The 23345-nt window shown below is 38.5% G+C and overlaps 1 protein-coding gene across 9 annotated transcripts in view; it reads right to left on the reverse strand.

Moving 5' to 3' along the window:
* Window positions 1-4110: 4110 nt before the first annotated feature.
* Window positions 4111-23345, reverse strand: part of GAS2 (growth arrest specific 2) — a 159494-nt gene continuing 140259 nt past the window's right edge. For all 9 annotated transcript variants that reach the window (XM_060159511.1, XM_060159508.1, XM_060159509.1 and 6 more), the window contains one exon: window positions 4111-5300. In XM_060159511.1, coding sequence (XP_060015494.1) covers window positions 5082-5300 — 219 coding nt within the window. In that variant the 3' untranslated portion in view covers window positions 4111-5081. The remainder of the gene's footprint in view (window positions 5301-23345) is intronic.

The raw sequence follows: 23345 nt of genomic DNA on the forward strand, positions 1-23345 counted from the left end.
CAAGAGACAAGGAAGGACACTACATAATGATCAAGGGATCAATCCAAGAAGAAAATATAACAATTCTAAGTATATATGCACCCAACATAGGAGCACCACAACACATAAGGCAAAGGCTAACAGCTATAAAAGAGGAAATTGACAATAACTCAATAATAGTGGGGGACATTAACATGTCACTTACACCAAACGACAGATCATCCAAACAGAAAATTAATAAGGAAACACAAGGTTTAAATGACACAATAGACCAGATAGATTTAATTGATATTTACAGGACATTCCAACTGAAAACAGCAGATTACACTTTCTTCTCAAGTGCACATGGAACGTTCTCCAGGATAGATCACATCTTGGGTCACAAATCAAGCCTTGGTAAATTTAAGAAAATTGAAATCATATCAAGCATCTTTTCTGACCAGAACGCTATGAGATTAGAAATAAACTACAGGGGAAAAAAACATAAAAAACAGACACATGGAGGCTAAATAATATATTAGTAAATAACCAAGATATCACTGAAGAAATCAAAGAGGAAATCAAAAAATACCTAGAGACAAATGACACAAAAACACAATGATCCAAAACCTATGGGATGCAGCAAAAGCAGTTCTAAGAGGGAAGTTTATAGCAATACAACTCTACCTCAAGAAACAAGAAAAATCTCAAATAAATAATCTAACCTCCCACCTAAAGGAATGAGAGAAAGAAGAACAAACAAAACCCAAAGTTAGTAGAAGGAAAGAAATCATAAAGATTAGATCAGAAATAAATGAAATAGAAACAAAGAAAACAATAGCAAAGGTCAATAAAACTAAAAGCTGGTTCTTTGGGAAGATATACAAAATTGATAAACCTTTAGCCAGACTCATCAAGAAAAATAGGGAGAGGATTCAAATCAATAAAATTAGAAACAAAAAAGAAGTTACAACAGACTCCGCAGAAATACAAAGCATCCTAAGAGACTACTACAAGCAACTCTATGCCAATAAAATGGACAACCTGGAAGAAATGGACAAATTTTTAGAAAGGTATAACCTTCCAACACTGAACCAGGAAGAAATAGAAAATATGAACTGACCAATTACAGGTAATGAAACTGAAACTGTGACCTAAAAATCTTCCAACAAAGTCCAGGACCAGATGGCTTCACAGGTGAATTCTATCGAACATTTAGAAAAGAGCTAACACACAACCTTCTCAAATGCTTCTAAAAAACTGCAGAGGAAAGAACACTCCCATACCATTCTATGAGGCCACCATCACCCTGATACCAAAACCAGACAAAGATACTACAAAAAAGAAAAAAAATTACAGACCAATATCACTGATGAACAAAGATGCAAAAATCCTCAACAAAATACTAGCAAACAGAATCTAACAACACATTAAAAGGATCATACACCATGATCAAGTGGGATTTATTCCAGGGATGCAAGGATTCTTCAATATATGCAAATCAATCAGTGTGATACACCATATTAACAAATTGAAGAATAAAAACCATATGATCATCTCGATAGATGCAGAAAATGCTTTTGACAAAATTCAACACCCATTTATGATAAAAACTCTCCAGAAAGTGGGCATAGAGAGAACCTATCTCAACATACTAAAAGCCATATATGACAAACCCACAGCAAACATCATTCTCAATGGTGAAAAAATGAAAGCATTTCCTTTAAGATAAGGAACAACACAGGATGTCCACTCTCGCCACTATTTTTCAACATAGTTTTGGAAGTCCTAGTCATGGCAATCAAAGAAGAAAAAGAAATAAAAGGAATACAAATTGGAAAAGAAGAAGTAAAACTGTCACTGTTTGCAGGTGACATGATACTATACATATATAATCCTAAAGATGACACCAGGAAACTACTAGAGCTAATCAATGAATTTGGTAAAGTAGCAGGATACAAAATTAATGCACAGAAATTTCTTGCATTCCTATACACTAACATCAAACAATCAGAAAGAGAAATTAAGGAAACAATCCCATTCACCATTGCAACAAAAAGAATACAATACCTAGGAATAAACCTACCTAAGGAGGTAAAAGACCTGTACTCAGAAAACTATAAGATATTGATGAAAGAAATCAAAGATGATACAAACAGATGGAGAGATATACCATGTTCTTGGATTGGAAGAATCAATATTGTGAAAATGACTATACTACCCAAAGCAATCTACAGATTCAATGTAATCCCTATCACACTACCAATGGTATTTTTCACAGAACTAGAACAAAGAATCTTAAAATTTCTATGGAGACACAAAAGACTCTGAATAGCCAAAGCAACCTTGAGGGTAAAAAACAGAGCTGGAAGAATCAGACTCCCTGACTTTAGACTATACTACAAAGATAAGTCATCATGACAATATGGTACCAGCATAAAAACAGAACTATAGATCAATGGAACAGGATAGAAAGCCCAGAGATAAACCTATGCACCTTTGGTCAACTAATCTATGACAAAGGAGGCAAGGACATACAATGGAGAAAGACAGTCTCTTCAATAAGTGGTGATGGAAAACTGGACAGCTACATGTAAAAGAATGAAATTTGAACACTCCTTAGCACCGTACACAAAAATAAACTCAAATGGATTAAACACCTAAATGTAAGACTGGATACTATTAAACTCTTAGAGGAAAACACAGGAAGAACACTCCTTGACATAAATCACAGCAAGATCCTTTTTGACCCACCTCCTAGGGTAATGGAAATAAAAACAAAAATAAACAAATGGGACCTAATGAAACTTCAAAGCTTTTGCACAGCAAAGGAAACTATAAACAAGACGAAAAGACAACCAACAGAATGGGAGAAATTATTTGCAAACGAATCAACGGACAAAGGATTAATCTCCTAAATGTATAAACAGCTGATGCAGCTCAATATTAAAAAAACAAACAACCTAATCAAAAAATGGGCAGAAGACCTAAACAGACATTTCTCCAAAGAAGACATACAGATGACCAAGAGACACATGAAAATCAGCTCAACATCACTAATTATTATAGAAATGCAAATCAAAACTACAATGAGCTATCAACTGACACCAGTTAGAATGGGCATCATCAGAAAATCTACAAACAACAAATGCTGGAGAGGGTGTGGAGAAAAGGGAACCCTCTTGCACTGTTGGTGGGAATGTAAATTGATACAGCCACTATGGAGAACAGTATGGAGGTTCCTTAAAAAACTAAAAATAGAATTACCATATGATCCAGCAATCCCACTACTGGGCATATACCCTGAGAAAACCATAATTCAGAAAGACACATGCACTCCAATGTTCATTGCAGGGCTGTTTACAATAGCTAGGTCATGGAAGCAATCTAAGTGCCCATCGACAGACGAATGGATAAAGAAGATGTAGTGCATATATACAATGGAATATTACTCAGCCATAAAAAGGAAAGATATTGGGTCATTTGTAGAGACGTGGATGGACCTAGAGACTGTCATACAGAGTGCAGGAAGTCAGAAAAACAAATATCGTATATTAACGCATATATGTGGAACCTAGAAAAATGGTACAGATGAACCGGTTTGCAGGGCAGAAACTGAGACACAGATGTAGAAAACAAATGTATGGACACCAAGGGGGGAAAGCGGCGGGTGGTGGGGGTGGGGGTGGGGGTGTGATGAATTGGGAGGTTGGGATTGACATGTATACACTGAGGTGTATAAAATTGATGACCAATAAGAACCTGCTGTATAAAAACAATAAATAAAATTCAATAAATACCAAAAGCAAAAAAAAAAGGTTGTGTCTGCTTTGATTAAATCATTCATGTGACAAACTGAAATACTTCCTCCCTGACTTTCTGGAGCAAGAAAGGTGGATTTTGTCTTTGTTGAAAAATGAGGAAATGACAAATTAATTTCGCCTATACTTTTTATTTCAGGGCAGCCCTTAAAGTACTGTTTATGATAAAACCTAGACTCTCTGCTAAGGAAAACAAACACCAGCACCACTCAGCTATCCAAAGTGAAGAAGTGCTAGGTAACCATGATTTGACTCTTCCTTTAACTCCCAGGGGACGTTGCCATTTGAATATGATCTTTATTTCAGAATGAAGCATTGATATAGAGACAGGTAAAATTTTTTAACATCTTTTTAATTCTTCAATCAGTGAGGACAATATTTTGCTGTTTATGGGTACAAAACAGCCCTGTCCTAGGTATACAAGGGTATACATAAGTCTGTAACATCATTAGCTACAGTGAAATTACTTTACTAGACAGCACAGCAAAGTTGGATTAACTAAAGATATAATAAGAAAATGCTTTGAAATAACATGAAGTCAATGGACATTTGACTGTACAATTTACTCTTTCAAAATATAAACGTATGTCAGCTTATGTGTGTGAATTACACTCAGTCTCAACACAGCCACGTGTCAAGGAATGTGTAATCAACTCATAAGCCATTCTCCAAGGGGTGCAGTGAAAACTTCCAAAAGTGCCCCAGGTGTTTGTTCAGAGATAAGGGATAAACTTTAAGGCATTCTTCCAAGTGAATGTAAACTTTTCTGAAGTGGCCTTTCCAGTAACGTATTACTGTCGTAGATACACTGTACTTTAATTTATAGTGCTGTTGGATATTTTTAGTAGCACATCATCACACTAATTGTCATTTTTAAAAAATCAGCTTAAAAATCCTGCAATTATAAAAAATGTCTGGGGTGTTGTTATTCTGTACACATTAGGCAGGCACTTTCTGTTGACTTAACTGTAAATCCTATTTTCTTCTAATAATTTTTATCTTTAGCTAGAATTGTATTGCTAGTATTGTGTTCTAAATACCATGTTCACATATTGAGAAACAATGATTTGCCTACAATTTGTCTAATTTAAATCTGAGTTGATAATTTCTTTTAATAGGTCATTTTCTACAGAAGCGTTCAAAATAAATAGTGCTACTCTTTGAGCATGTTTCAACATGATGACGTCTTTCTATCTGTTATGTCTTTTTCCAAAGTAATTTTCAGAGCATGTGAACTAAACTGACTACTGGAGATGTGGATACAGGCCATTATGAGAGTCCCCTTGTAGTGACCAACTAGTTTCATTTAATTTCCTTCTTTCCCTTATAATTGGCAGAGACCACCAGGTAATTATCTGGATTCATGTCCTTGAGGGTTGGAGATTTGCTCTGGATGGGGGATGTCTTGCCATCCACACGGGAGATCTGCAGCATCCGGCAGGGGTCGTGTTTCAACAAATACCCTGCAAAAGTTTCCCAACCTCCTCCCACACGGACCATGACATGCTTGTTGTGCAGCATCTGGAATGAAAAGAGAGCAAAAGAGTTAAATTCTGAGAATTCTTGCAGTATCTCAAATCAGCTTCCAGCTCTAGCGTTATTGTTTTCTGTTTTGTTTTTCAAGCCCCTATTGTCCTTCCACTTCTTGCACAGTGTCTGAGTTAGCATACAGTTTATGAGAGAAGCTTTGTTTTTCCCATGCAAGTGGATCATGCATGGTACATATCCCCAGGATCCTGCTTTGCCCTGCTGTGGGAATCAGGGTGTAGGTACAATCCCTTGCTTGGTTCAGCGAGTCTAGAGGCTCCTTGCTGACACTGACACCTGATTTTGCATCACAGCCTCATCATTGCCCAATTTCCTGCTTGCTGCCTCAGATCAGAGCTCTGTTCTCCCCACTGGGTTATTCCCCTCTGAACCAGGACTTAAAAGACCATGGAAATGCCTGCTATGGAATATAGCTTTTTTTAATTGAAGTATAGTTGATTTACAATATTGTTAGTTTCAGGTGTGCAGCAAAGTGATTCGTTTATACATATATATGTATATATATTCTTTTTTTTCAATTCTATCCCATTATAGTTTATTACAAGATACTGAGTGTAGTCCCTGTGCTATACAGTAAATCCTTGTTGTTTATCTATTTTTGGAATATAAAGTTAATAATCACACAAATAGTCAATGCAAAATAGAATTGAAAATGCACTCAGAAAAATTGAAATCTTCCCTAGTCACTGTCTGAGGCTTTCAAGGAAAGATATTATGGAATGGCCAAACATTTATGTTGTCTTTACTCTCATTCTTCTTAATTACGATAGAATACTTCTTTAGAAACAAAACAAAAACAAAAAAAAACAAAACCCTTACCTTCAGGGCCATGAACCATCTAGAGCTCCAGGGTTAACAAGGCTACAGATTGAAAAGGTGAAGAATATGTGGTTCTTTCTACCTAGTAAAAACATGTCCGAGTTGTGGAGGATTGGCACAGGGAGCCAAAGATTTGATCTTGGCTTCTTTCAAATATCACAAAATGTAAGAATAAGGGGGAATGTCGCACCTTCACCAAAGACCTCTCCACTGCCCGAAATACGATGAACACAGAGTGGCAATGTAATCTTGGGAAGGGAATATAGGTTTGGGAGGGGTTTGGTAAGTACTTTTCATGGTAGAGCCTATGAAATCTCTCTGAATTTCTCTCACTCTGTGTTACCTTCAGATCTGGATTTTTTTGACTCCTATCCAGTGGGGGAAGACTTTGCCCTTAGCTGTTGAGATTCTGATGAAAGTTTTGGATTCTCTTTCTGTATGCCTGTACCCACAAAATATTGCATATATATTTAGGGCTTTCACAGACTCCCCAAAATCCATCCATAGGCTCAAGGTATGAAATCCTGAAACATGGGGTTGACATAAGGCAGTTTTCAAAATCAAATATCGTGGAAAGTAATAAAAATGTGCTGAATAACAATAATTAAAACTATTAGACTCATGAGAATTAAGTGTAACTATACTGGTAATTCTCACTTAGAATATTAGAATTTTAGAATAGAAAGGATCTGGGGAGACATTTTCTAACAAGAAGGCTTCAAACTTATGTTAGCACCAGCATCTACTCATTAAATAAAATCTCAGTGGGAACCCATGAAATATAAAGCATATAAGAGGAGTCAGGATTTAGCTTATAACCATTCTGCCTCCCCAGGTCCGCCAGTGGTCCCATGTTCCTGTTGTTTAGGATGGAGATACTGAGGCCCAGATCTTTAATGTGATTTCCTGACTCCCAGTCTAGTACTCTTCCCACAACGGTTCCTCCTTATAAAATCCATCAAGTCTTTTATAATTTTACGGGCCTATTTTCATTGCCACAAGTTCCTGGGTGTGCCTCTACTTCCTGTTTTCAAAACTTGGGAGTTACTGGGACAAAAACTGCAAAGGCCAGGGTCAAAATAGCACTTTGACCCTTTCTCCCATTGTTCCAAGAGCACTGCTTTTGCCTATTATTGAAGTTCTGGTACCTCCTAGCCCTGTAAATTACATTTAAGAATTGTCTCTAAACGTCCTTGGTATGAATGTCCCTGGCAGAATGCCCAAGTTCACTTGACTGTAAGCAGGCTGTTTCAACCAGAAAGAACCGCCAGCCAGAAGCGTCTTTAAACAATTAGTGAACTCTGGGAAACAGTGACAGAAATGCTTTTCAGCCTGGAGTATATGATCATGAAGGTAAAAACTCTGCTTGCGGATTCTTTAATGAATCCATAGGACAATGCAAAGGGGATTCAACATGAGACAGAGTCATTCTGAATGTGAGTAACATAGGAATTAAATTTCTGCTCATCTCGTCTTCCAGAATCTTCCTATAGCTAATCAGCAACATATAACTTCCCAAAGAAAGCCAATGGTCAAACTGGACAAGTTTCAAGCATGGGATTAAGGTATCAGAGCTACAGGTATTCCTATAGCCTGATTGTAGAGATTTAAATTCCATGCCTTTTCTTAGAACATGCTCAGTCTCAAGAAAAAAAAAGGAAGAAACGAATGCCAACCTCATGTCCATAAACAAAATCCCTATTGTTTAACCTAAAAGCAAATCAACCTGCTATAAACTAAATTGCTCTCAACCCCTCCTTCCCTTCACAGTATTTACCGTGTCAAACTCCAACCTTGGATTAAGTGTATAATCTTCTTCCTAAATCAGGGCTGAGCTGCTGAGCTCTTCGGGAGGAACTCCTTCCACCTCAGAGATTAGTGACATTAGACCAAGTGCAATTAATTGAGCCTTTTATTTTTTGTTTTGGTCAGTCCCATTCCTTATTCCTCTCTATTATTCTCAAGTACACTACCCATTTCATCCTCATCAGTCTACCATGACTTCATCTTTGTCAGGCATGGCTTCCTCTCTCTTGGTACCTCCACCGACTAATTCACTCCAACCTATATTTATCCTTTACGCTGCCTTTCTTGTCACATAAATAAGTCCTTCTGTTCAAGGTCAAGTCCTCCCCCCCCCACCCCATCCTAATCCCCATTTCCGCTCATGAAGAACCCAGCTACATCAAACATCTCATCCCTCTTCTCTCTCTTTCCAATTTAGTGTATAATGGTCCTTACCCTTTAGGAAATAAACGTATCCAAGCCCCTCCCACTCTTGTGCAAAGAAAACTCTTCTTTCATCCCAGTCTACTTTGCTCTCATACCTTCTCCTTACACCTGAGCTTCCTGACAGTTAAGTTTACACTCAATGTTTTCACTTCTAATTTCCTATTTACTGTCCAACCAACAGTAGGCATTGCTTCTGCTTAACTGACTGCATGAGAAAGAAAACCAGATGACTTCTAGAATTATCAAATCCAGTGGACTGTCCCTAATCCTTGTCTTCTTTGATCATTCAATAAGGTATCTGATAGTACTGACACTCCTTCCTTGAAACTCCCTACTCTTTTACTCTCCATGACAAGACTCTCTTTCCTGGATGCCCTGCTACCTACCTGAGGGTTCTCTCTCTGCTTCCTTCACAAGTTGTATTTCTTCTACTTATTTTTAAGTTTTGCTTTTCCAGAGGATTCTGAAGTTATCTGTCCTTTCTCTACTGCTTTTCTCAGTCTAACCACTCTCTATTTGCAACCTCATGGTTTTCACTGCCATCTACTTTTGTGTCCCCAAACTATAACTCTAGCCCTTGTTTCTTCCTGGAGCTTCCAAATGCAAAGGCAACCTGCCCTTTTCCTTCCACTAGGGCCCCACAGGTCTTTCATCATAGGGTTGGTGACATGAGCAACCTCCGTACCTAGTCAGATACCAAAAACATTCATTTCCCACTAAATGTTTCTCAGGATTTTTGCTACCATTGCCACTACTTAGTTCAGGAATTCATCTTTCCCTGGTCTATTGTAGAGGGCTCACTGCCTCCAGGCTTGCTGTGTCCAATCCATTTAGTAAACTGCCACCAAATGGAATTCCATAAGTGCAAGTGTGATGGTGTCCTGCCTAAATACTCTCACGACCTCCCTCTCTCCTGTAGGGTGAGTCACTTTATTTGCATATGTTACTCTCCGTGACCACTCCTGCCAGCCTCATCCCTTCCCTGAGCCCTGGGACCCATGAATACTTGTAGTTCTATATTCCCAGATAACATACTCTTTCTTTCATGCTTTTTGCACATTTGCCCCTAAATGTGGAACGTCCTTTCTGTTCTTCCCTCCCTGCTCACCAGGACCATAAACATTTCCCCAATTCAAACATCACCTCCACCTGAAAAAATCTTCCAGGGTCATACCCCTCATGGATAAGGGAATCCTTCCTTGACATGTGCTGTTTAGTTTACACATGATTTCACTGCTTTGCTCATTCTACCGAATTGTAACTATTAATTTACCTGTATGCCCCTTTTAATAATATGGAGCTCTCTGAAAAGAGTGATGATGTACCTCTCATGTTTGGGCTCTCACATATGTGATCTCAGAACAGTGTCAATAGTATAACCATATAGTACTCCTTTTCATGCATCTTTCCATACTACTTACTTTGCCTAATGTAAGATATCAGTATCAGTATTACTCCCATTTTATAGATAGTAAAACTGATGCTCTTAGAAGAACTGATGCTCTTAAACAACTTGTGCAAGATCACACAACAAATCAGTGGCAGAACTGGGACAAGAATCCTTTTGTTTTTGTCTATTATACCATATCCACTTATTCTGTAAAGCTCCTAGATTTAGATTTTCATACCTGCTTAGTTACTTACAAGTGATAATTTAGCACAGGCAAGGAATTATCAATGTCAGGAATAGTTATAAGTTGCTTAAGCAGATTAAATGCTCACATAAAATGATTTATAGTTTTATGTCCTAATAAACTTTAAATAAATATTGCATTTAATTTAAGAAGGTTATCCTCTAAGTGGCCCTAATTATTTCAGAAATAAATATGTGTCAAGTACAGGTAATACAATAAAATATATTTATAGGTATCTGTTGGCATAAGGAGAGCTGGGCTTTGATTCTCTGTTCAGTGTGCATTTTACAGTTCCTTTATGTTTAATGCTTCACAATGTTGAACAATTTTGTGTTCTCCATTCCAAAAGATAACTCATTTTGGCTAATAGGGCTAATATACATGTGAATTGAGTATTCAGTGTAGTTTTCTATGTTGTTTGTTGCATTTTTCTCTTTTTTAAATATCTTTATTGGAGTATAATTACTTTACAATGTTGTGTTAGTTTCTGCTGCACAACAAAGTGAATCAGCTATGTGTATACATATATCCCCATCTCCCCTCCGTCTTGAGCCTCCCTCCCACCCTCCCTATCCCACCTGTCTAGGTCATCACAAAGCATCAAGCTGATCTCCCTGTGCTAGTTGCACTTCTCTTGAGTAAAGAAAAATAAGTTAGAGTTGCTACAAATATTCCCCAACACTGCACATTGCAAAGCAGTAGTTTTTGCGTATTAGGCTTATTCTAACATTGCTATTTTCTACAGTTGACCTCATTCCTCACCATGCCCCTGATTCTAACAAAGGGAAAAAGATTCTTTACCAATTTAGCAACATTTCTCAATGCTGAAGGGGAAAAGAACAAAATAACAAAAATCTTGTCTCAACATTTCTCCCAAAGGCCTTAATGAAGTTTCATAAGCAGATCTGGGTTATTGTAAACGTTTTTTTTTTGATGTCTTTGAGTGACATACATACTTTGCCCAGGGAAAAGAATCAGTAGGTCTCAAAGTTATGTTTTTTAATAATTTCTTCTAATATTGGGAAAAAGAACTCCCATTCTTACCAAGGGCATTTTGATTTCTGCCTTTGTTCTATTATGATATTTAACTACACGCTGTTTTCTTAGTAGGTCTCTTCTCTTGTGCCAGCAAAAGGGAAACTTTTTTCTTAGTTGACACAGAGTCATAATATTAGAGCACCTACTATGTGCCAGATAATCTACAAATATGCCTTCTTGAATTAAGGAGGATAAAAAAATTGAGGTCATTGGCAATGCTGTCATTTCACAGATGTACAAACTGGCAGACACAGGGTCACACAGGGGGTTCCCAGAGCCAGGCTAGAAATCACACCTCCTTTACTCCCAATCTAGTACATGGCCTTACAATTGAACAGCTATACTCTTCCAAAAATTATTATTCTAAAAATGAATCCAATCTTGAAAGGTGGATGAATCACTTAATATATTGACCCAGTAGTGGTTTATAACATGTCAGATAAGTCTTTTGATTTACTGGATTCAGTGCACATCCTGTCAGGCTACACTATGTTTACCTAAAGCCCACTTTCTAGTACCACCTTTCAATCTTATTTTCCTAACATAGTAAGGTAACAAACTATCCCATAAACAACAAATTCTGTTACTCATCCAGATACTTAATTTAAAGAAACAAATGGGTTGAAAGGAAATAAGTTAATTCTCTTATATCAACTTACAACATAATGGAAAATCCAAAATGTTGTAGAAATGATTAATCAATAGCTTCCTACAAATTCTGAGATCACTGCGGTATCAGGGGGTCTAGTGGTCTGGCTCTTATGCTGTGTGATAACAGGACTTCAGGAAGAAGATTTTTTTTTCCTTTCTAATTATTGGAGAGACAGACTGCAATCACATTATGTGCAGTTGTTAAGAACTTAAAGCAAGAAAAAATATGTAAAAAAAAAAAAAGAAAAAATATGTATTTTTCTTCTTCTTGGGCACATTAATCAGAATTACGTCGACTCACTTTTTGTTGACAAGGCAGAGCTGATATTTATGTATGGATCACAGAAAATCATATGTTTTACTAAATGAAAAAAATGGTCACATAAGAGAGCCAGGAAATATTATGGATTTCCTGGTAATGTATTTGGTTTTTAAGGTGACCAGGTTGTATAAATTTATATTATACAAACAAAAAACAAGCAAAATACCACCAACAAAAATAACTAACTAACAGGAAATGTCTTTTAGGTATGCAGAATTTAAAGTTAAATGCTTTAGGTCCATATTTGATAGCTTTATTTTATTAATTCCCCAGCACAGATCTGCTTGCATGTTCACATCTGTCCTAAATCATAATTCCTATGAAATGCTTCAGGTATCGCCACCTTCTCAGCAAAACACTGACACATCTCTTTCATTCTGATTTGAGTCTTTTGCCGGTGAACTTGAAAATGCAGGGAAGCAGGAGTGTCTCTCAAGTGCTCTGAATACAAATGTCATTAGACCCGGAGGATGTGAAAGCTTTCCAGCAGGATGCCCTCATCATCTCTCACACTTCACTAATCCACCCTCCACTCCAGTGCCAGAGTGATCTTTGAAAAAGGAAAATCTGATCAGGCTACTGCCTTGCAGTGGACCTGTGAGTGGTTCTCCATTGTCTGCAGTGTTCCTCAGCCATTTTTAGTTCCAGTCCATCTGAGGAATATGACTCTTTCTCATCAGAACAAAAGCCCATGGCAAAGATTCTGGGAAAGCAAGGGTGTGAGCATGCGAGCATGCATGGGTATGTGTGCTTGTGCGTGTAGGGATGGGGCAGGATCTGCATCTCTAGGGTGGGCAGAAGAACACATAATTTGAGGAAACAATTTGCCAGTGTTTCTGATATCCCTTCCCCTACCTCTGTCCCTCTCCTGCCCCCATGAGAACAACCACCCTGAGACACCAAGCACTTCACAGTCCAGTTCCTTTCCCACCTTCTTTCTCATTATGCCTTAATGATCACATACTGTTGTGCAGGTTGCACACTGCACAACTATGCGCTATACTGTGGCCCTACCTTTCTGTACCCATGACCACCTTCCAAATTATTTACCCAACAAATATTCTGAACTCCTTAGAATCCCCTGAAAGTTTCATCCCTTTCTACATGCAGAGAATTGTTCCACATTCACCAGGTGAATTAAAGTGAGTCTCTTCCATTGGCCATTCAACAAATATTTGTTGAGTGCCAGACAAGGTTATTCCTTGCTAAATTTTATGCCCTGAGGGCCTAGGGCAGTGAAAAGTACATAATAGGCACTCAATAAATGCTCATTAAATGGATGAATGAACAATGTTAACACCTACTAATGCTCCACCCAGGCATCACTGCCTTTATGGAAATATTTTTGCACTCTCTGACATTTAGATTACCTTCTTTGGACCTTGAGATTTTCCTGCACAGACCTCAAGCAAAGCACCTACAATACTTTGTTGCCTTATTTCTTGTCCATCTTTCTGACCTCTCTAAAGGGTACCTGGCAACTATTACCATGTGTGCTATGTAAAACATCACATATGGAAAGATAAGAAAAAAGAAAAGATGAAATGCTTTGTCTTTAGAAGGAAGAGTCTAAAAAAAAAAAAAAAACCAGGATGTGAATGATAATCCACATCAAACATTGTTTAAAGAATTCCTTTGAGAGAGACAGATTTTGGGTCAGAGAAGGAAGCTTTAACAGGGATCATATTTAAAAGGGGGAGATTGTATTGAGAATCAATAGAGCAATGGACAGAAGAGAGAGAAAGGAGAAGGGGAAAGGAGAGAAGAAAAAAGCGTCCTGAATGAATCCAAAAGTAAGTATATTATTCTCTTCGTTATCTCCCTTCACAAATTCTCATAACACCAGGAATGCATATTTTTTAAAAATATAGTTCACTATAGTAACAAATAACTTGATAAAAATTTCACCCCCTCCTCTTTCTCTTTCAGTGCTTAAGTGTTTGGGGCCACTCTCATTAAGCCCTTCCCCACTTAACTGACCACAGTGGCTCATATTTCTGCCCAATCTGTGAACTGCTCTCCACCTGAGCCATCCTTCTAAGAGGCAACCATCTCTGACACGGACTGAGGAGAGGAGACAACCCACCTAAATTTAGATCAGTTTGGCTTCCTGGGACATCATATGTTTCCAACCCTGCTCTCTGTATGCTTTTACAAGCCCTCATAACTTGAGTGAAAATATTGTTTTTAGAATGCAGTCATCCAGAGAAAGAGTGTTAAATTAATTTATAGGACAACAGACTCTGTCATCATCTAATGTTATATTGAAATGGCATACGCTGAAAATTGGGCAACTGGGAATTCAGCTCTCTGCCTAAGGTACCCTGACACCTGGAGGAGTAAGATGGCAGGTGTTCAATCCCTAGTTGAAAGGCTGAAACCTGCATTTTCAAGATACGTGTTGAGGTCGCCTGTGAATAGGGCAGCGGAGGCTCTGTTAACCACAGGTGACATAGGAAGGCTCCTTTTTGTCAAAGGTTGGGGATTCATCTCAACATCTCTAGCTACTTGAAATTATAAAGGGTTAAATACTACCCAAATAAACAAGCTTCTGGAATTATTGTTTACAAAGAATTTTTCATGTTTATTGTCTCATTTTTATCTACCGAACCATCCTTTTGTTCATTACGCCCTTTTCCTAAATAACGCTTCAGAGATTTGAACTACAGTCACCAGAGCAGAAGCTACCATCTGTTTTGTCTTTACCAGACTGCCTAGGTATGGTTAACACTAACTAGCTGTACAACCCTAAGACATTTATTGAATCTCTCTGTGCTTCAGTTTCGCAACTGTAAAATGATTATAGAGTTTTTTGGATAAAGATATTAATATGTGCAAGCGTTTAGCCACGTTGCCTGGGGCATGATACTCAATAGCAACCTGCCGTTATCATAATTATTATTAAAAGAATAATACTGTTATTGTGATAATGATGATAAGCTTCTTATGGATTTTATTTCAGTTACTTCTTGTAGCAACTCTAAGTGGCTTGCATTATTATTGACATTTACAGATGACAAAATGATAGCTCAGAAAGGTGAAGTAAATTGCCCAAAGTCACTTAGCTAGGAAGTGACAAAGTTTAGATTTGCACTTGAGTTTCTCTGACCTCGAAGGCAATACTCAGTACCCCTTAACTGTACATTCTAAAGGGGCTTCACCAGGAGTCATGGTTGCCTGAGTTCTTACCTAGACTCTTCCCACGGACAAACCTCTTTTCTTTAGGAATAGGTGTTGTCAACTTATGATGTCTCCATTTATGATCCTATCGCCCAGCTCTCAATGTACCCAGACCCAGAACATAAAGGAACTTAATACATGCTTGGAAGGATTTGTTTAAATTTGAACCTGATTGTTTAACCCATACAAAAATACTGAAAATTAGGTATACCCAGAGTGCTGTGCCCTGGGCCCCATACTCTGAAAGGAAACTGTAGAGCAGAAATCTCTGACAGCCTGCAGAATACTTTCACTTAAATCATTTCATTTTGTTATCACACCTGCTCAGTGGTTTGGCAGGTTAATATTTGTTCCCATTGCACAAATGGGGAAAAAGAGGTTAGGTGGGTAGCTCATGGACACACAGCAAGAACACAGACCTAGTCTCCTGATTCCCAGTTTTGTGATTTGCTGTCTTCAGTAATAAATTACAGCAGGGGGAATGTAATCCTCGAACCCTCATTTGAAGGGTGAACTGTTGCAGTGTCCTAATGATGAGAGCCAATCCTCCAGCATGAGCAGGGCCTTGAATCAGAAACCTTCTGGCTGTTGAGGCTGGCCAGAAAAATATTCCTGGCCTGCTTTTGTTGTTTCCCTCTGGAGGGGTAAAAAGTTTAATTCCCAGGCTCAATGTAGACAAATGACTCTCAGTAGCTTCTTTCTGGAAGCAAACATGAGAAGAGCAGCTAGCAGACGAATGTAACCATTGACTGGTAAAAAGTTCCCTTTGCATCTGCCTTGAAATATGTGCAGGAGCCCTTACTGCCAACTGTCTGTCAGTTCTCATCTCCTCGTTATGTAAGGTCTGCATTTTCCCAGTTCTGCACCAAAGGAAATGAAGAAGCCTTAGCCACAATCTAATTACCAGTCCATGGCAACATTTCAGACAGGGAAGGCAAAGTTACCATAAATATTTAATAGAATACTCAGCATAGTGAAAGCAGCGAGCTGGAAAATGATGGTGCCGGAAAGGGAACAGTTGTCTAGAGGAAGGATTTGTAGCTGGTATATACCCAACTGAAACTAGAATTCATCTACCCCAAAGATGCAACATCTATTCAGGAAGGGGAGCTGAGCTCCAAGAGGCAATGAAAGCCCAACCCTTCCACTAATCAAACAGGGCCATGTTTGTCTGACTCAATCTGAACTCCATTCTCTTCTACGTACTGATAACAAAACCCAACAGACTGGAATCAGTACTGGGAGAGCCAAAGGTTAACATTGCCAAAGGTGGCAATTCAGGTCCTGAAAAGTAACAACAGTGTCTGGAATCCAGACACTGGAAAAATTACTGCTTTGCCCCTGTTTTTAATGTATCTTTAGTATATTGGTAGACCCATTAAAGTGGAAAACCAAGTATTACTAAATATATTCAGAACTTTTATATTGACAAAATATTTGAAAACCTGAGTCTCCTTTTTCTCAAAGCCCCATTCAAATGAAAGGCAAGGAATAAAGATGTTATAAAGCTACCAGGGCAAAGAGAAATTAAGAGGATATAACAGTAGACAAAAAAGGTCAAACACAGTTTTAGAAGATGGAAAAAAGATAAATGAGTCATAACTGACTGAAGGTAGAGAGAGCTGAAACTAAAAACTTGAAATGACAGCTGACAAAGTGAAGCAAGTCAGATCAGGCCTTGAAACTATAGGAAACTCAGGTACTTCCATCAGGTAAGGAGAGAAATATAGCTGAAAAAAAAGAGAAATGGCTGAAAATCAGTATAAGGATCAGTTAGCCCCCAGATTTTTACTGCACCCCACTCCAGAGTTGCTATGCCTGTGACTATCTCCATGGTGCCAATGACCACATCATCACAGCAGGAGACTGAAGGTTTCTCTTTGTAGAAATTGAATCAGAGATGCTCCAGACTAGGGCTCAGGAACAGGATGAAAAGATGGACAGATACATGATAAAGCAAGTCCAGCAAAGTGTTCATTGTAGAACCAGATGGTAGTTCTATGGGTATTGACTTCTCTCTGAAATATTTTCACAATAAAGTGTTAGAGGAAAAATTCATCCCAAATCCGAATCCAATCTGTTCTCACCGTCTCCACTGCTATCTCCCTCATCCCAAGGTTCCTTCGTCTCACCTGGATTTACCACAATAACCTCCCAACTGTTTTTCCTGCTCCTGTTCTGCCCCTCGGTACACTCTCAACAGAGAAACTAGAGGGATCTTGTTCAAACAGAAGTTACCTTGGGTCACAGCTCCACTCGAGACACTGCCTGGCTTCCCATTTCACCGGGAACACACTACAGGGTCCTTCCAACAGCCTCCAAGTTCCTCCGTGACCTGAACTCCTGTTACTTCTCTGACTTTATGCGCTACCACGGGGCCCTTCATATGCTCTGATGCAGCCACATTGGCCTCCTTGCTATTTCTCAGACACTCCAGGGCTACTCCAGGCGCATTCTTGACCTGGTGTTCCTTCTGTCTAGAAAACATTTCCCCTAGACAACTGGAGAGCTAACTCTGCACCTCTTTCATGCCCTTGCTAATCTCTCATCTCCTCAGTAAGTTGAGCTTAACGACTCTTAAAACTGCAGTCTCTGCTCCCGGCACTCCCAGTCTACCTTACCCTGCTCTACTTTTCCTTTCCCACTCCAACACAAAACTTATCACTTCTAGCAAGCTCTATAATTTTCATATTTATTATATTTATGGTTTAGACAGTAGAATCCGTCCCAACTAGGGTTGCCAGATTTATCATATAAAAATACAGGGCACCCAGTTCAGTCTGAATTTCAAATAAGCAACAAACACTCAGTATAAGTATGTCCCCTGCAATATTTAGAACAAACTCATTCTAAAAGGTATCTGTTGTTTATCTGAAATTCAACTATAATTGAGCATCCTGTATTTAATCTGACGACCCTACACACACACACACGCACGCACACTCACAGGAATACAAGGTCCTCAAGGGGGCCAGGGATCATCTGTTTTGTTCTCTGATATATCCTCAGCTCCCAGAACACGGCATGTTTCAGAGTATATGTTGAATAAATATATGTTGGGTGAATGAATGATTACATTTTCTCAGGTGTGCTCTAAGAGTACAAGGGAGTAATCCCCAGAAGACACGTGATCCAGGAAATAGGGAATCCACCATCAAAGCAAGTTTAAAAAACATCAAAGCAAGTTAAAAAAAAAAGTCTCAGATGACACTGTGAGGCCAATCTGGGGGAGGAGGACACATGTGGAGAGGCCAGAAATGAAACCAACAGATGAACTGGTGCTTCTGCCTGTGACATGATCATAGTGATGGGCTTCACAGTTTTTTCAGGGCATCTGATAGGGGTTCTTAGTCATACTTAGGACCCAAAACAAGACATTATTGACTTCAAGGAAAATAAAAATGGTTACAAAAAATAAAAGTAATCATGGCACACTACAATATTTACGTGACCATTATAAAGTAAATACTGACTACAGTACTGATTTGACCAACATTGTGGTACCACCAATGATGCTCGGCAAATAGGAGGAAGGAAAGTGTATGTGTGTTGGGGGGTTAGGCGGAAGCATCAGATTGCTAAATTGTCATCTTCCTGCTCTTGCTACCTTGGGTTTATAAGCAGACCATAGAAAACGTCTAAAATTTAGAAACTAAGGAAGAACAGCATGATTACATAACTTAGAAATTTGGAGACAAATGAAAGAAGAAACAGCTTCCAGAGGTGAAACTAGCTGCCTCTAGGGAAAATTTGGGAGAAGAAGAATGGAAAAGGGTAGAAAGGGAAGGGGCAGGTTTGCTGTTTTAGGACATAAATCTTACAGCACCACCTTATTAACTATATATATATATATATATATATATATATATATATATTTACAAAAATTAAAATTTAATTTAAAACCCTCAGTTCTGCTACTTAAGGAAACAAAACTAAAAGGGGAAAAATAGAATTTCTAAAACATCAACATAGAAAACATATTTTATTATCCACAAAATTATATTTTTGCTATAAAAACTTTATTCTTCTTTTGCAAACTCGCTGGCAGGCTCTCATACACTTCACTATATAAGGATGCAATGTTACCTGAAATTACTACACATTTAATGATGAATCTTTTTTCCTCTTTGACATACTTCAGGAGTAGTAGATAATGGAAGAGTATTCAGACCTGAGTTCCAACCTGGCTACCTAATCTCAAATGTTTACTAACATTTTATTAAGACTTTTTGGTTTACAAAATCCTTTATACCACCATTTTGTTTGATCCTCTAATGTTACTTTAAAAGTTATTTTCATATTATACATATTTGGATTTCTCCCAACATTAAACAAAAACATCACAATTTCCTCAGATAAGATGGCTACATGAACTTAGGAGGGCAAAGCTTTGCTACTTGCATTGTTTCCTTATAGTTTGTTTTATCCTCCCCTGTTCTTTCTGACTCTTGAACAATTATAAGTCTACAATTAAAGCCTTAGCATTTCTTTTCCAGAAACTTTCCTTCCAAGATCACGCTTCCTGGTTCTTCCTATTTCTCCCTCCATGCTAATTAAATGCCAGTCACTGCTTTCCTTGTAAACTTCATTGTCTCCAAAAACCTTCTCTGAGGCACAAAGTATTGCTTTTCCTTTCAGTTTTTCATGCTATTAAAACAGTTCAAGAGCATAGAAGAAGAATATACACCAATCTCACTTACCAATATATATGTAAAAATATTACTTTTGCATATGGCTTTTAAAAAAATCTTTATCTTCCACACAGTTACTCTTTGCTACATCTTTTAAATAGATTGTACTATTTTGAACTCAAAAATCTTTCTTTATTGAATACTCTATTTCCAGCCTTCATTTTCCAATATGAGGAGGTGAAGTTTGGAGCTCACTTTCAAATTATTCAGTCTTCCTAAAGACCAAGTGCAGAACAATTAAACAATTCATCACTGACTGTGTCTACCCACCCTTGCTTCAGGGACTGGTCATATGTTCACTTATAAATGAGCCTACTGTTCCATGGGGCCACCCAGAGGTTCCCATAGGGAGGATGACACACACTCTCTTGATAAAAGCCACACCTAACTAATACCCTAGGAAACGATCACCTGAAACTGCTCAAATTCACCATTTTCAGACAAGAACTTCCAAAGCTCGCATATTGATTTTCTTTGCTCTTAAATTCACTTTTGTCTCCAAGAATTCAGGTATCTCTTTGTCTGTCCAAGTTTCCATGAAAGTTTTCAGCAGTCTATCTTTTCTTTTTATGTTTCCATAATTTTATATTTCTATTCTCTCATTTCTGTAATTTTACTCATGATTTTTTAAAGTCTTTCATACATGCATGCATGTGTGTGTGTGAGAGGTGTGTGTACAGGTATGCTATAGCAATAAAAGTTAGAGCAATAATTTTTATAAATGTATTCCAGCTGATATAAATATATATACATCCATCCCCATTACCATGTCTTTTCTTCCTTCAACTATTGTTGGAGGGATGTTGTTTGTCTAACTAGGGCCTGGCTGGAGCAATGGAAGACTTTCTTTCTGGTTTAGTCCATCTGTCTTAAATAATGTGAATTTTCTCATCACAAAATCCACAGAACCATTCCTCAGTCATGTGGGTTCCACTTCATTTTCTCTCCTCAACAACCCACTGCACATGATGACATGTTTCTGTTTACACAAGTGTCCTCACATATTTCAGGAACCTACCTGCACAGCTATACCTCTTCATGTCAATGAGAAATCGTGGTTTTTCTGATAAACACTTTCCTGTGTCCTTTTATTCCAAGTCAAATTATGATGTTGAAGGAGCAGCAATGCCCACTCCTCAGTGACAAATCTAGTCTGTACTTCCTAGTGCTTTGTTTCCAATTCAGCTAAGCCTCTGGTAATATGTGTGTTAATATAAGGGCCTCAGATACAGACTCTGTCCCTAGCTTGCTAATAAAAATGTCACCACTGTAGACAGGTTGAGGCCATCCCCTTATCTGCAGTGTAGGTCTACAAGAGGGAAAGCCACCAATGATGTAAGTCGCTCTGATTCTGCTCTTTCCTTCTTCAGTCTTAAATGTCCTCTTTTGTTTGTTCTAATAACTTTTAAGGCCACTCAAAGTTCTTTCCTGTCACTTTGTGATTCATGCCCCCTAGCATCTAACCAGCTTATGTTGCAAGATCAAAACCAAAAATTTTGTAATTAATGTTAGAGTCACATCAGTGGCCTTCAGAAATGGATACTCCATATTTTGCCCATTAAGTAGTTATTAAAAGCATGACTGTCTGAGATCTTGAAGACTTCAGCACTGAGGCCTACAAGCTGAGATGTACTTTCCATCTACATCAGCCTGGCAGTGGTCTTTGAAGTGTGACATCTTCACCTAATGCCCTCCTCTCCGTGCTTTGCCTAATTTTCCATTTAGAGAGCTCTCCCTGCCCTCTATACCTTTACAAGCTCTTTGTGCAATTTCATAAAACTCCATTAACCAGTCTCAGCACATTCACCATCTATTCATTCTTTTTTTTTTTTTTTTAAATTCAAACTCCACTTTTTTTTTTTTTTTTTTTGTGGTACGCGGGCCTCTCACCGCTGTGGCCCCTCCCGTTGCGGAGCACAGGCTCCGGACGCGCAGGCTTAGCGGCCATGGCTCACAGGCCCAGCCGCTCTGCGGCATGTGGGATTTTCCCAGACCGGGGCACGAACCCGTGTCGCCTGCATCGGCAGGCGGACTCTCAACCACTGCGCCACCAGGGAAGCCCTCATCTATTCATTCTTAACTCTCAAGTCTACCACCCTTTCTTCCCTGTCTCTCCCATATCCTAAGAGGTCTTCAGGAGGGTATTTAATCTTGCCTGACTTATCTTTTTTTTCTTTCCATTTTGAGCCTATTTGATCCTTTTATTCTAACATAATTTAAATTATCTCCCACATAGCTTTGTCAAGCTTATGCTGATAAAGGTTTGCAAAGGATGTTATGAAAGAATCTTAGAGATACCTTCAGCTTAGTCTTGAGGGGCAAGAGTTCTTGAGAATATTTCTTGGAGGAAATGATCTGAGTCTCAAAGAGAAGTAGGATTTCACTGGATATAGAAGGGCTAGAAGGGCATCCCGGGTTGGGGGAAAAGCACATGCAGAGGGACAGAAATATAAAGCAGCACAATCTGAACATAACACCAAGTAGTTCACTGCTACCATGGCTAAAATGTGAGAGGGATGAGGAGAGACTGTTAGGAGATGCAGCTAGTGAGGTAAAGAGTGATCAAGAATAAGATGACCCTCATGGAAGCAACCTACATGCCCATCGACAGACGAATGGATAAAGAAGATGTGGTACATATATACAATAGAATATTACTCAGCCATAAAAAGGAACGAAATTGTAGAGACGTGGATGGACCTAGAGACTGTCACACAGAGTGAAGTAAGTTAGAAAGAGAAAAACAAATATCGTATATTAATGCATATATGTGGAACCTAGAAAAATGGTACAGATGAACTGGTTTGCTGGGCAGAAATAGAGACACAGATGTAGAGAACAAATGTATGGACACCAAGGGGGGAAGTGGTGGGTGGTGGTGGTGGTGGTGGGATGAATTGGGAGATTGGGATTGACAGGTATACACTAACATGTATAAAATACATAACTAATAAGAACCTGCTGTATAATAAATTAATAAAATTAAATTAAAAAAAGAATAAGATGACCTTGAATTCTGTACACATGGGACAGGGAGGGCCACTCATGGGTTTAAAGCAAGGGATTGGCATTGCAAGATTTCTATTGCTCAAAGATCTCCAGCAGATCCATAGAAAAGTCAAAGCTTGAAGGAAGAGAGATTGGATAAGAGGTTTTTACAGTATTTAGGAAAGAGGTGAAATGACTGAGACTTGGATCGAGGTGAAGAGAAAGGGACAACTCAACTGATCTTGCTGGTGCTTTCTCAGCTTCGAGTAACTTCATAAGTTATCTCTTCCATCCTTGGACCTTTATTTTGATTCATAAGAGACAACATAAAATTATGAGCATTATGTTTCAACTCCTAATCTTGAAATCTCTTCTAGCCTGGGGTTAGGACACCAGGAGGTCACGGGATTTCAGGATTTGAAAGGGTTTATTCTTGGGAATGAGCTAGAAGAAACCTCAATGA

The sequence above is a fragment of the Lagenorhynchus albirostris genome, chromosome 9 (assembly GCF_949774975.1).
Source record: "Lagenorhynchus albirostris chromosome 9, mLagAlb1.1, whole genome shotgun sequence".
NCBI classification, from domain to species: Eukaryota; Metazoa; Chordata; class Mammalia; order Artiodactyla; family Delphinidae; genus Lagenorhynchus; species Lagenorhynchus albirostris.